Source organism: Sapajus apella, unplaced genomic scaffold, assembly GCF_009761245.1.
Source record: "Sapajus apella isolate SASKATOON/1434 unplaced genomic scaffold, GSC_monkey_1.0 scaffold4, whole genome shotgun sequence".
In the NCBI taxonomy this organism is placed as follows: domain Eukaryota; kingdom Metazoa; phylum Chordata; class Mammalia; order Primates; family Cebidae; genus Sapajus; species Sapajus apella.
The window spans coordinates 352795-368455 of record NW_022436944.1 but is presented as its reverse complement, the minus strand read 5'-3'; the positions used below and the strand labels follow the sequence as shown (position 1 = coordinate 368455).

Below are 15661 nucleotides of genomic sequence, written 5' to 3'. Positions count from 1 at the left end.
GTGGTTAGATGAATCAGTCATAAAGCATAGAGAAGTGTTATGGATGGGGCCATATGTGGAATCCTGTTTTGGGGAGGGGTAGGGTTTTTTCTTCTTGTGCTTGGTGCTGTGGTGAAGGCCTTAGTTCCTGGGCAGGACCAGGGTCTTTAGTGGAGGTGGGCTAGTGATGTGCTGGTAAAGGCTTAACAACTGACTCTGAACAACAATAAAAACAACAAACACATAGTTCCCATAGCTGATTCCAAGTTAACAACATGACATCACTGAATGTAAAGTTGGAAACAGGTAGGCACAATCAGTACTCTTGGCAGCTGGTGTGAGCTGCTCCAGCATAAGACAGTCTGGGCCAATCTCAGGCTCTCCATGTGAGCAGTGGAAAAGTCTAGATTATACATTGCCCCTGAGCACTGTGGTGGGGGTGGAGGACAGGCTCTGGTTTCTGGATGTAATGTATCCTGTGAAGAATAAGACACAGGTACTTCATTCAACAAAATCACTTTGGTCTGGGAGACTGAGTCAAAATAGGATGAGATCTTGAGAAAACTGTGTAGTCTTTATTAACTTCAGGCATCGGCCCTGTGCCTTCTGTAGAGCCCTCTGGTTACATGGCTGCATTTTGTTCTACTATTAACATTCTGTTCCACATAACACGTTTAGATCTAGAAACTCATGGTGAGTCAATTTCTTTGGCAAAAAGTTTGGAGATAATTTCTATCACATTAATAGAATTGCAAGTATTCCTAAAGTTCATCCATGTGGATAATTTATTTTCATCTGTAAGAGAGAAAACCCCTCTATTCTGAAGAAACCTCAACTGTTAGGATATTCATGCTTATAAGAGGGTGACTTAAAGAGAAGGGAATAAATGGTAAAATCAACAGGAAAGAGAAGGCATGACAGGATGTTAATAAACTCAGCTTATTTTCCTCATCAGATTAAAGAGACACTAAATACAATCCTTACGCTTTCTGATTGTGTGTTTGTAGTCTGTCTTTGTGTCCTACATGAAGACTATTTAATCTACATGTATGATATTAATGTAGTGCTTTTCTTTTGATGGCATGCATTGGTACACAGAATTCCCAATATAAGTTAGAATTCCTGCTTTTCCTGAAATGTTCAAAGAGACCAAGGCATTCACTGTCAGTACGTGGGTTGGCCCACATGATCTGCCACCTAAAACCCAGAAAAGCCTCATGCTTTTGGAATGCAATCATCAAGAAGCAGGAGGTTTTCCTTTCTCAAGTTGTCCATCAGCCTACTCCAGCAATTCTGGGAAGATACTGTAGATTGCAATTGAAGAGAAGAGGAAGGAAGAGGAAAGGCAATAGGAGAGCCATTTTTACAACGTATCGGTATGTATGTCCTGGCACCTTATTTTAAAAAATGAGTTTTATGAGTCTTTCTCAAGGGGAGACAAGGAGCTGCTAGTGTGCCTGTCTCTGCAGAATATAAATCTGTGGAGGTGTTTGTGGCAGATGGCGCATTGTGATTCTCACAAGGGCTTTAAATCTCCTGGCTTGGCTCCCTTCTCCTTGGGGGACACGATGCCAGTTTGAGGTTTATCAGATCCCAATCATATCAGATTTATTGACTTGTCATTTTGTTGTTCTGCCTATCTTTATTATTTATATCTTAGCTGTATCCTTCCCCTCTTCCCCAAGAGGATGGAAGATAGGGTTTCACCTATCTTCTGGTGAAAAGGAGAGTTAAAATAAAAACAGAGCCATTAGAACATGATGGGGAATGAGAAGCTGGGAGATGTATGAGAACAGAAATAATTCTCTGTATTGAAAAAAGAGACCAGGTGTAGTGGCTCACGCCTATAATCTCAGCACTTTGGGAGGCTGAGGTGGGCAGATCATGAGGTCAGGAGTTAAAGACCAGCCTGGCCGACATGGTGAAACCACATCTCTACTAAAAATACAAAAATTAGCCAGCTGTGGCAGGTGCCTATAATTCCAGCTACTTGGGAGGCTGAGGCAGAAGAATTGCTTGAATCCAGGAAACAGAGGTTGCAGTGAGCTGAGACTGTGCCACTGCACTCCAGCCTGGGTGACAGAGCAAGACCTCATCTCCAAAAATAAAGAAATAAAGAAAAAGAAAGCTACTATAATTGAGCCAAAGCCTGGCCCTAACCTCACTGGCAGTCAAGGCAAAGAAGAGCATGATGATCCGCTTTTCTGCCACTTCATCCATCTCACCACTAAATTCTCGGAGAAGGGGGACAAGCAGTGACCAGGCTGGTAAGCACACTTTCCACAGTACTTCCTTGCACGGAGACACTTACCTGATAATATGGATGCTACGGCTGCAATGATGAAGGACACAATGACACCAGGTCCTGCCATTTCCTTGGCCACCAGGCCAGAGACTACATACATGCCAGTGCCCACACAGCTGCCAACGCCAAGAGAGATGAGGTCCACTGTGGTGAGCACCTGGGCTAGCTTGGTTCCATGTGCTGTGGTGGTCCCAGTTCCCTCTAGCATGGACTCCACTGGTTTGGTGCGTAGGATTCTGGAGTGCATTGCATTCCAGGCAGCCCCCCACTGCACCCGCCGGGGGTCCAGCGAGGCAAGGAAGCCACTCATCTTGAGCGATAGGGGTTGCAGTGAAGTTCAGCTGATAAAAGGGGGCTACAAAGCCTTAGTGGATGGTTCTGGAACTCATCTAGTGAACAGGGATCTCCCTTTTAGGAAAGGTCCAGAGGGACCCAATGCAGCCTTCTCCTGGGCATGAATGTCTGCAGGAAAAACACAAGAAAGCAGAAGATAAGACCAAGTGAGAAACAAACCTTGACTTGGAGGAATGGTTGGAGGTTAGTGTCCTGAACTGGTAGAATTGGAATCCCTGTGTGCTCATAACACAGAAGGGTTCCATGGTTCCACTCTCCTTGCTCTTCTCTTCTCTCCAGCCCTCAAGGACAGTTGGCATGTGTACCGTGTTGCGCAGTCATCCTGATGAGGATGGTCTGAGTTAGGGCTCTACCACTTACTGCTCTGCGGTCTTGGGTGAGTCAAGCCTGTGTTTCAGTCTCAACTGTCCAATGGAACAATGAAGTCTCTTTCCTAGTGTCGATGTGAAAATTAGATGAGTGACATCCATCAGGAGTTTAAGACTGCCTGGCATATAGAAAGTGCTCATCCATCTCAATTCTAATTAACTCTTACTTGACTCTGCTAATACTTGGTCTATGATTCTTGGGCATATTATGAGGGGACATGATATCTACATTTTTTTTTCTTTTTCTTTGAAACAGAGTTTTGCTCTCGTTGCCCAGGCTGGAGTGAAATGGCGATATCTTGGCTCATCACAACCTCCGCCTCCCGGGTTCAAGCAATTCTCCTGCCTCAGCCTCCCAACTAGCTGGGATTACAGGCATGCACCACCACGCGTGGCTAACTTTGTATTTTTAGTAGAGACAGGGTTTCTCCATGTTGGTCAGGCTAGTCTCGATCTCCCGACCTCTGGTGATCCGCCTGCCTTGGCCTCCCAAGGTGCTGGGATTACAGGCATGAGCAACTGTGCCTGGCCTGATATCTACATTTTTTTTACATAAGGATACAAAATTAGATCTGTGAGTCTCAAGAGGGGCCATGCCACCACCTGGGTTATTTTGGCACTTGGCTCTCAAATGAAATAAAAAATGTTTTGGGATTTATTTTTTACTCTCCAACATCGGAGTGGCAGGAAGTACTCCTGGCATCTGGGGGGACTCCGAGATGTGAAATGTGTAGGACATTGTCACACAACTTTCAGATATTTTGCTTGACATTCCTGTAGCTGAAAATCCTGGGGATGATGATCTGAGCCTAGAACCTCACTCTCTTTTACATATAAACTCATAGGATATTTTGGATAGTCTTAATATTCAAGTAAATTGAATTTTCCAGGAATACAACTATAGAATAAATCAAAGGAAGATGATAATGGCTTTAATTTGGAACTTAAGAGGAGTTGTTCACCCTTTCAGAAAACCAAGGCCCCATGGAATGCCACTCATGGTATTGCATTTCTCATGTCACACTCTGGAACAGCCTGCCATCTGGAACTGGCACGTTTGTGGTGATTTTTCACATAGTGCAAGCATCTGACATCTGCATTTGGATATGCCTGGGTATTTACACAGTGAAATATGTTGTATATAGGTAGATTATCAATAATTTCTCTTCAGGATACTAAAAGGAGGTATGACAAAATATTTATTATAAAAAGGGTTGTTGGGTGTTGAGAACTACAGTGTTAGGTAATTTCTAAAGCTTAGTAAATTAGAAAATGCAATTATATGAAGCTACTTTCTTTGGAAGCTAGAAGCTGGAGAAAATTTATAAGAATTGTTAGAAAATTTATAAAACTCATAAATGTATAGAATTTTTGAAGTATAAGCAGACATGGATTCCAAACACCGTACTGACAAGCTGAGGACATTTACATAATCAGTAAGCACCTGCCTACCTAATTTTTTTTTTTTTTCATCATTTCAACTTTTATTTTAGATTTGGGCGGCACATGTGCAGATTTGTTACATGGGTATATTGCATGATGCTGAGGTTTGGGGTACAATTGATCCATCACCAAGGTACTAAGCATAGTACTCAATAGTTTTTCAACCTTTGCCTCCCTAAGCTCCCTCTCCCTCTCCCTCTAGTACTGCCTACCTAATTTACTCATATTATTAATGAATACTAAGCACTTAACGTAGCACTTGTCTGCTTCTAAAGGCTTTTCAAACACTAATTAGAAGAATCAGGTGAAATGTGGCTGTTTGGTTTGCAGGGTTGGGTGACAGCCTTTCTGGTTTAATTTTTTCCTAGCTTTGATGGTATTGCTTCATGCTGTGTTTTTATTCTTGACAACACCTTAGATAACACTATAGTTGGATAACACGCCCGAGATATTTAACAGGCTAGAGTGTCTACATTCCTCCCTTCCATATCCCCTTCCTCCTCTCCTCTTTCTTCTAAAGATTTTCGCATTTGTAAGAAAATAAACCATATGTTTACCAGGAAGGCTGCTAGCTAGAACAACTGCTTTGGTTGAGGCCTTGTGGGGAAATGAATCCACACATCTATTTACTTCCACTCAGTCAGCATATAAGGGACACCTGTTACGTGCCAAACATGGTTTGAGGCTTATAGGTCCCTGCTCTCATGGAGCTTGCAGCCTTGGATAAGAGATAATGGATGCTCAGATCACATTGCAAGTGAGAGGGTTTACTTTTCTTTTTGTTTTTCCCTGAACAGCTTGGCTTTTATTATTTCTCTTATTACAGAAACATAGCATATCTACTGCAGAAAAGTCAGACAATATAAACAACAAAAAAACCACATGAGTAAATAAATTATTATCCAGCTAGCTACAACCTTATATTCTTTCAGACCCTTTTCTTTGTAGCTACACACCTATTTGAATGCACATATATATGTATGTGTGTGTTTTGTAAATCTTATTATACCATTTATTCTGACTTGAAACTTTCTTGTTTTGCTTAACAATATGTAAGAATGTTTTTCCACATCAATAGTTATGGAAACATCATTTTTAATAGCTGAATAGTAGCTTCACTATTGTAGCTTCAGTGTTCTTATTCAGAAAATTGGCCTGTTGCTTTAGCTTTAATTCATCCATTCAGAAACAATACAAAGCGTCTTCTCTGTGTCAGCCCAGGCTTCTGTAGCAGTTGCTGTGGCAAATGAGACAGTCAAGGTCCTGCTCTAATGGAGCTGACGTTTGGTGAGGAGGGAGGAGGCAAAGGACAGGTTCACAAATAAAACCAGTCCATTTCAGAGAGGGATAAAGGCTGTGTTATGGGCTGAATCATGTCCCCCCAAATTAGAATGTTGGAGTCCCGGCTGCCACACCTCAGAATGTGACCTTATATGGAAATAATATAATTACAGGTATAATTAGTTGTGGGGAGGTCATGCTAAAGTAGAATGGGACCTTAGTCCATACAACTGGTGTCCTTGTTGAAAGGGAGAAATTTGTACACAAAAGTCACAGTCACACACACAGGGAGAGCAGAGATAAAGTGATGCCTCTGTAAGTGAAGGGATGCCTCAGATTGCCCTGAAACCACCAGAAGCTAGATAAGAGGCAGAAGCCAACCCTGCTGACACCTTGATCATGGATTTCTAGACTCCAGAATGGTGAGATAATACATTTCCATTGCTTTAGCCACCTAGTCTGTGGTATTAGGTTGGCGCAAAAGTAATGGCCATAAACCACAAATTGCAAACACTGCAATTACTTTTGCACCAACATAGTACTTTGTTACGGCATCCCTAGCAAACTAGTACAGGCTTAGAGGAAATAAAATGGGGTGATGAAGGGGTGAGAAGGTCTCCGTGGACATGACATTGGTTCCTGAGTGGTGCAAAGGAGCCAGTTGTACCAGGTGTCGGGGAAGTGTTCCTTACATTGCGGTTCAAAGGGGTAGAGTGGGTGTTGCATCTGCTGGGATCTAAGTGAGACTGATATGGGGTAAGGGGGAGGATTTGAGTATCCTGTTGACTAATTTAATCCTCACAACATATCTGTCTTTACAGGTGAGGCAAAGGAGGCCAGGAGAGTGGCAGTCACTTGCCCAAAGTCACCAGAGCCAGAACTTGGCCAGGGGCTCTGTGGGGCTCTTTTGCTTGAGCTGCACAGAGGTCAGACTGCCAAGGGGCTGGTCAGCCAAGATAAAAGGGGTGTGATTTTGATATTCAGCACAGTGAGAAGCCCCTGGAGGGATTTATTCAGATGAGCGATATGAGAGGACTCACATTTCTCAAAGCTCATAGTAACTGCGGCAGAAATTTGGACCTGGGACCCTTTAAGACAACTTGGGATGGATGTGAAAAGGCGAGGGCTGTGGACCTGCTGCAGGGTGTGGCCGACAAGTAAGCAGAGATCTGCAAGCCAGTGGGACTCTGCAGCCAGGGCCGTGCGGATGCACAGGACACTATATAGGAAGGGGAAAAACTGCCAGCCGGCTAGAGGACAGCCTCCCAAACCCTGTGCTGTTGGAATCAAGCATAGTGGCCCCCTGGCAGGTGGTGACTGTGGTAAATGCAGGTGGGCTTCATGCCAGCTGTGGTGAATGGGTTTCCCGTATTGAGGATCCTTGGCGGTGGCTATCTTGGCTTTACATTGGAATTACCCGAGGATCTTTCAGAACTGCTGGGGCCTGTACCCCACCCCAGAAATTCAAGGGTAATTTGTCTGAAGTATGGCCTATGTATAGGCCTATCATAATGACAAGTGCTCCATGTGGAAAACCAGGTATTGCCATTTTCCACAGGAGGCCACTTGTCTGGCAGGTACTTCCTGTTTCCTTCCCTGGGCAGGTCGTGGGGCCTGTTAACTGCTCTCCTGGGCAGGCAATGACTGTGGTTGCGGCACTATCTGCAGATATCCCCGGGGATACTTGTCCCGTTCAGCCTTCATCAGAAACTCACAAGGACACCGAGAAACAAACCAGCCTTGTTATGAAGGTGATGGCTTCTATTTGCACTTCATATTCATGGTAATTAGAAACTGTATTGAAAATGTGGAGAATCAACCAAAAGCAAAGATTGAGGGTGGCAAGAATGCCTTCCTGGTCTCCTGTTCCCTTCACACAATTGCCAAGTGCTTGCTTTATTTATGCAAATGGGGAGTAGGGGGCATTTCCTTTCTTGGTAGGAAATTTACTGGAGAGAACAAAATGTACAAAAGTAAACATGCTTCTAGGTGACTATTAACAATATCCATATTCAGTACCCCCAGATTATGTTAATCAAAGATAGTTTTGGAAGCTCATTGCTGTTGTTTTTCCAAGATGAACAATAAATGTGTGTTGTGCTTTCTCTAGCACTTTAATTCAGGTTTCTCAAAATATTTCACAGCTATAACTAAGGAAGGCTTAGTACAGGGCCTCTGGGAAAAGAGAGTCATCACTGTGGTGCTTGCTGGCATGCTTGAGGGTTCAGTGGACTCCAAGGATAATGATGGTAAAAGCAGGTTTGTTTCAGGATGCAAATAGTTACAGTTTTGTAGTTCACTGAATGAGTAGGATTATCAAATTAGGTTAGAGCCTGCCTTTGGAGGTGAGGAGAGGAAGGAAACGAGTTCTAACAAACAGTAAACAGTCAAAAATCGTTCCTGCCTGATTTTGCAAACAAGCTAAGGGACTACAAAACTCCCCTCATGACACGCCCGATGAGTAGTTCAGCTTTTTCTGGAACATCTGGGCGGCAGGGAACATCGGCTGATAGTGGCAGCCCTTTCACATGGTGGGACAGTTAGGATTGCTACAAAATTTTTTAAATTGATGTCCTCAGGAAAAATGAGGCTGTAGTTAGAGTAAACGTTGCCTGGTTTTCTGAGCCCCATCTGGTGACTGTGGGATCTGAGGACCCTTCTGAGGTCTCTGCCCACTGCTGTATGTGGGTCTTGGCCAACGCTCTCACCACCTCCCTGCTTTTCTTCCTCTGGGCTGAGCTCCTGGGTCCGGATTAAGGACACAACTCAGGAGTCAGGTTCCCTGCATTCAAATGTTGGCTCTGCCTTTACTAACTAAGTGACCTTGGGCAAAGCCTCACTATGCATCAGTTTTGCCATCTATAAAATAGGATCACAGTGGTACCTAGCTCACAGGGTTGTGGTGAAGAGTGGAAGAGCTAACACATGTGGAGCTTTTAGTACTGTGCCTGGCATATAGTGCATGCTGTGGGAGTGTTAGCTTGGGATCACCCTGCTATGGCCCCTGACCAGGGTGTGTGTGTGTGTGTTTGTTCCCTACTGCTGACACCCTTCCCATCACCTCCACCTCCTTAGGCAGCTCTCAGAGGGCCCTTGACTTGATGCCAAGTCCTTAATCAGGACTTTTTTCTGTTGACCCTCCCCTGTGTTTGTCCTGGCTGCAGACTGTACACCCTGGTACTTCCACTCCGAGGGATTCTTGTTTACTTTCTCAAACTTGTAGAGAATGACTTTCCTCATTCCTGTTTTCCTTTATCTAAAGGGGCCCCTCAGCAGATTTTCTTAGGCCTTTGGATGCTATACCTTCTCTCATTCTTCTATGCCTTTGGCTTTTTCCCCTAAGATGCATGCATACCTTTGGGATGGCTAGAACATGGTAGCTTCACCTACAGTTACCACCCTAACCCTGAAAACATGCTCCCCTTCTGACTTTTATGCCTGTGGCTTACTCTGGCTCACTCAGCTAGCATAAGCTTTGATGGTGGACCCTCTCCTGAAGCCCTTGCTTCTGTTGCTCTTCTATTCCTTCCAAGCTCACCAGATATGGCTCTGTGTTTGCACCGCAACTGCGGATGTGCTTGCATGTCAGCCTCCATGACTTTATACTACGTGGCCAGGTGCAGGCCAGATGCGTCTTAATCTCAGTGTCTGCTCAGTCCAGACAGAACACCCTAGTAAACTGAACTGAGGTGTATGTCCCTGTGACTCTCTTCTGTTGTCTGCTGCTTCGCTCTCTGTATCTATACAGATTAGAGTTAATCTGCTTATGGGATAAGTCTTCAAGTTTTTGACAGCAACTAGCATATATCTTGAAGTCTTATCTTTCCTAGACTAAACATCTTCAATTTCTTCTGCGATCAATAGTGCCTCACATATTATAGCTTCTAAATCAATCTCATTTTGATTTGTACTTCTTGAATAGGCTGCAGCTTATCATGGTTGACATTTTTGGACCCTGACAGAGTGGTGAGGGAGATGTTTTTGATCCATCTGGCCGTGTGTGTGTGTGTGTGCGTGTGCACATACGTGTGCATAAACATGTGCCTCTTAAATCATGCAATTCTGGTGCCTGACAAATTCACTCAGATGTATGGTTGGCTTTAAAACCAGGGTTCCTGATTTTCAGATTGCTGTTTTTTTCAGTTGTATCTTTGCTAAGTGTTAGATCAAACCCACTTCAAATATTTTTTGATCACCTACCATATTATTTAACAATGTGCTAGCCTGTTTATATTGCATGTGGAATCTCAGACGCAGCCAACTTTGTTTTACTTGGAACGTCTTTAAAGGGGAGTGTGAATCTATAACGACTGCATATTTTAGCTATGCAAATAAAGTTGCACCAATTAAGCTTCCTTTTCAAAGCTTGTTGGTTTTTTTTTTGTTTGTTTCTAAAAAGTTACTGAATATATTAATCAGCTTTGCTGTAGTAACAAACACTTCAAATTTTATTTAATTAAATTAATTAATTAATTAATTAATTTTGAGATGGAGTTTCGCTCTTGTTGCCCAGGCTGGAGTGCAATGGCTCAATCTTGGCTCACTGCAACCATCACCTCCCGGGTTCAAGTGATTCTCCTGCCTCAGCCTCCTGAGTAATCCAAGCTGGGATTACAGACATGTGCCACCATGCCCGGCTAATTTTGTATTTTTAGTAGAGATGGGGTTTCTCCATGTTGATCAGGCTGGTCTCGAACTCCTGGCATCAGGTGATCCACCCATCTCAGCCTCCGAAAGTGCTGGTATTATAGGCATGAGCCACCATGCCTGTCCCCCCAAATTTTAATATATGACAATGGTGATGTTTGTCTCTTGCTGTGGCTCTACTCCAGGCAGTAGATCGGCTTCAGATCTTTTCCCCAGTCTGGACTGGGGTCTACTTCACACACCTGCTTATGTCAGGATTCAGGCTGAAGGAGCAATCCCTGTCTGATGCATGCTGCTCTTTCATGGCACAGGCCAGAAACAAGGAACGGGTGGAAATGTGAAATGTCTCTACTATTTTTGCTGGGAACTGGCAGTTCCATTGACTTTCCATTGACAAATGTAAGTCATATGACCAAGCCCAAAGTTAGTGGGGTGAAAAGTGTCCTCCCAAAGAAGGCAGGTGGCACAGGGTGAAGTTGTGCGTTTTCCATATAAAGGAGGATGTAAATGGTTTTGATGATATACCGCTGATCCCTTACTATGCACTAGGCAAAGCAACTATATCTTTCTTCTGAGGCTGTTTTCTCTGAAATGGGCAGATATCTTTACATCTGAGGCATAAACTTAAAGACTCTCATGTGTTCATTCCTGCACTTCCACAATTAATTCTTAAAGGTATAAATAATGATTGCCTGTAAATAAACAGGTAAATCAAAAATTCATCTGCTTCCAACATGAAGCAGAACAAAATAAAGAGAAACTTATTTAAATTTGTTTGCTTGAAATAATTATTATTATTTTTTTAAATCTTATGAAAATACTCGATCTTTACCTGGTCTGGGGCAATATTTCTACTTACAAAAAGTCTCCCATTCTGCTCCCCTGTTTGTGAACGCTCCAGGGTTGTGAATACTATCTGTGTATATATTTGTGGGCAACTGTGGTGAAGACACTCTCAAGAGCATCTACTTGGAGAAGCAAGGAGAAGCTTGTTCAGAGATCAGTTACTCAGTGTTGAGATACCATGTTTCTCCTTCAGTGCCCCAGTCAGAGAGGGCATCACAGTCTGACATCACCTTCTCCTCTCCTTTCCCATGGACCTCAGGTCTGGGGCCTTATGCCTTTGCTTGGGGCCAGGTATCCTTGCATGTATGGCCACAGTCTGACATCACCTCCCACTCTTCTCCCATGGATCAGGATCTCCCAGGTTCAAGTCTCAGGTCTCTGATTGGTGTTATATGTTATTCATTATATATATGATAATATTAACAAAACCAGAGTTCAGGAAACCAAAAACTCCTCATTAATCAGATATTACAGGGAAACCTCTCTGTTAGAAGGGACAAATAATACCAAAAGCCAGTTAATCCTTCTATGCCCATAAAATATTTTAAGATTTGTATTAATCATTGAAAAAATATTTAATGAATTCCTAGTGTGTGCTTAGTTCAATGGTAGCTGTTATGGCCATACAAGAAATTACACAGAATATCAGGAATTTCGGCACAAGGCAGCTTCAGGGAGTACGAGTGTCCTCTGCTTCTCCTTCCAAATCCACCCAGAGGCCCACTGGCTGTGTCCTGGGGAGCTGATAGGCTCCCTTGCCCTCTGGTTGAATTGGTCAATGGGAGGCACCAGCAGGAATCAGGAGGATGGAAGAGAGGCAGTCCAGGTGTTTATCCCTAGCTTCCCCTTGCCAGGTCACTGTGGGTTGGCTGTGGCTCCTGCCAGGTGGCCCTCTCTACCTAGCCCTATCTCTGGTTCTGACAACTCATTTTCTCCCCTGTCATTTCAGGCAGAGGGTGGTACTCATGTTTGTAGCCCTTGGAACTGCATTTTGCCTCATGATTTCTCTACCCACTGCCCTCATCTTTCCGAAATATGTTAGTAGTTCTTTTCATTAACTTTCCTCAAAATGCCAGACTTGAGTGTGCCATGTGCTTCCTGCTGGGATCCTGACTGATACATGGGTATATTCCACAGCTAAGAGAGATTCCGGAAGTCAACCATACCCCCTGTGTCTACAGAGATACTAGGTGTGAAGTCAGAACACTGAGGTCTGGACTTTGACTCTGCTGTGTGACCTTGGGTATGTATCTTAAAATCCCTGAGCAGCAGTTATATTATCTGAAATACAGGAGAGATAATAGTTACCTTGTAAAGCTGTCATGAGGATTTAATGAGATGATGCTTGTGGATGCAATCTGAAAACCACAAAGCAATCTATAAGTACAGGCATCGAAAATGTGACCAATGCCCCAAATCGCTAAGACACCATAAGAGACTTGGTAATTAGCAGAAGGAGATCAAAAGCTGTTTGTAGTGCTTTGCTTACCAAAGAAGAGTGAACCATTAAAATTTAGAAAAGCTTTGAATGGAAGACTGACATAATTTTTTTCCTGGTTCACATTTCGTTAGCCAGAAAAGTTAATTAGTTAGAACATAATTCCCAAGCCTTCCAGTTACTTGGGGTTTAACTGCATATAAAAGTTATTGGGAAGTATGATGAGCCCACAGGCTATTTCTAAATACATGCAGATTTTCAAAATTAACACTGTGAAAAGTGAGCGCACGCTATCATACCATGAGTGTAGTGTGAATACTCTGTACTCATGAATCAGCAGACCTGAGGTTTTGTCCCAGTCCTGTAGGACAAAGTATGGGTGAGACTTGAGTAAGCCACAGCTTTCTAAGGTTTTTATTTTCTCATTTAGAAAATGATGATAAGGACTTTTTAAGTGATACTATAGGTTGCAAACATCATGAGAGATGTTTAAGGTGGATTTTTGCACAAAAATTCTGGTCTCTTCACCCCAAATGTGATTGTAGGGGCCTTTCCGAAATAATAAAATCAAAATATTTGTATTTGAGATCATCCAGCCTAGTACCTTCATGCCATGTGTAATCTGAGCCCTTAGAAGACAATCTGCACCCACTCTGGCTGGATGCCCATCTCAGCCTGTCCTTACACACAAGACAGAACACTAACTGGACTCCTAAGATACTGAAGGAAAAGGAGGCTTTCCTGAAGACTTTTTGACAAAATAGAGAAATGCTATCACATATCTCACAGAACTCCTTCCTGTATTAGGTTTCTCTGGCTGCTGTAACAAACAGCTACAAATTTAGTGGCCAAAAACACAGATTTGATATTTTATAGCTCTGAGTTCTACAGGGCTGTGTACCTTCTGGAAGTCCCAGAGGATAATCTATTTCCTTGCCTTTTCCAGGTTTTAGAATTTAGAGGTCACCTGCATTCCTTGACTTGTGGTCCTTTCCTTCTTTAAAACCAGAAGCATAGTATCTTCTCTCCTCTCTGAACCCCTCCTTCCCTCTTATAAGGATTCTTGTAATTATATCAGGTCTACTATCTAATCCAGGATAATCTCCTCATCTCAAGATCCTTAACTTAATCACGTCTTCAGAGTACCCTTTGTCATAGTCACAAATTCTGAAGATTAGAACATGGACATCTCTGGGGAACATTATTCCATCTTCTAAGAGTCACTCATCTCAGACATGTCTCTCTTCATATTTCCGTACTCTATGGCAAACTGCCATCTCTGTTTTCCTGAAAACACTCAGCTGAGCATTTATATGCTTTTGCAAAAATTCTGTCCCTAATTAAACAAAAACTTAACCCAAACTACATGTACCCACTGCCTGTCAAGAATATTCACGGTAGAGTCATTCACCCAGCAGCTTTCGGAGGAGCAGCTTCAGAGCCTGAGCCCTGAAGTGGCTTATACAAGTCCATACCCAAGTGATGGCAGGTCTCCTGGCTTCCAAGCCAGTGCTTTCCCTACTGCTTCATTTAAGAAGATGAATGGAGCAGCCTATATTTTCTGCATATAATGTTATCCCAGGCCTGGGATAATCTCCAGAAGAGAATTAGGCATTTGCCTAGTTGGCTATATGGTTGTGGTCCTTCTAAACATATTTTTTCCTTGCAGGATATGAGGGAAGAAAGATGACCTAATCTTGAAAGTCTTCCTAATGCTGTGGCCTCAACAGGAATTTCCTCAGCCTGATCTGATGGAGCCCAGTTCTAGCAGGATCTCCTAAATGAATTTGTTCACATTAGCATTAATGCGTTGGCTTCCGCAGGGTTGTGCAGGAAAATCTTTAACTGAATGCATCCCTGCAGCTACTCACTCTGGACATGCTAAATAGAGTTGTCCATATGAGATACTTCCTCCCAAGTCAATAACTGCAATTCAGATAACTGACTTTGTGCGCCTGGGTTTGGAGCTCATATTTGAAATTACTTTTGTTTTCTCTATTCTCTGTATCTTAACCCACAGCCAGGCTTCTCTTGCACTTTAGATTTTACTCTTGTGGGGGCTGGCCACCTGTTTCTTTGAGATTTATTTCATTGCACCCAAAGGAAATTTTTATTATTGAAAGAATCTGCTTTTTAAGTCAGATAATTCCAGCTAGACCCTTCTAAATGTCAAGAACTGCCATTTCATGTGATACAACAATAAATGGACAAGCAGAACTTTAATTTCATCGATATAGGTTGTTACAAATGCTTCACGAATTTTCAGTTTTCAACAAAGCCTGACTTGAAGACACCCAGCCTCACTCTACTCTTGGCTTTACTGTTCTCAATATACACCATCTGCAGTGAATTTCTATAAATATGGAGCACCTAGTTAATGTCTGCACTGTGTGTGCAAAATGTAGAGGCAAAAAGAAGAAAAAGATAGCTCCTGCCCTCCAGGAGCTCTCAGGCTGGCCTGGGAGATGGACATGAAATGAGTGATGGTCCAATGTGAGGCAAGCAGGTCTCCCCACTGACTATACTGATTCCCACGTCTTAGCTTCTCTTCCCGTTTCCCTCACGTTTTTCTCTGAAGCTATCCATACTTCTATGTTCCTTTGGGACCCAGCTGTACTCCATCTGTCATTAAATGTGTGTTAATCATGCCAGCCTCCTCTTCTCTGATTTCCTATAGGACCCTCAACTCAACATGTATTCATCAATTGCCTTGTGCAGCTTGTTAAACACTTGAGAGCTAGGATCTCTTCTTCAAGTCCTCCAACGATTTTGTATTGCAAATGAAATGAAATCCAAGGTCGTTACAATGTCCTCCAGGGCCCTACATAATCTGGTGTCTACTTCATCTCCAAGTTCATCTCCTACCACCCTCCTTCTTGGTTCAGCCACTACTGACTTTCTTTCTGTTCTTGAAATACATCAAGCTCTCTGTTGTCACAGGGACTTTGCACTTGTTTCCTCTATCTGAAATCTCTTGCCCCAGGTCTTTGCATGACTTGC

The 15661-nt window shown here is 43.0% G+C and overlaps 1 protein-coding gene across 1 annotated transcript in view; it reads right to left on the bottom strand.

Moving 5' to 3' along the window:
* SLC7A14 (solute carrier family 7 member 14) overlaps positions 1-15661 on the bottom strand; it is a 122805-nt gene that overhangs the window by 62511 nt on the left and 44633 nt on the right. The window contains exon 2 of the mRNA XM_032260568.1: positions 2291-2746. Within this exon, the coding sequence (XP_032116459.1) occupies positions 2291-2594 (304 nt within the window). The 5' untranslated portion in view covers positions 2595-2746. The remainder of the gene's footprint in view (positions 1-2290; positions 2747-15661) is intronic.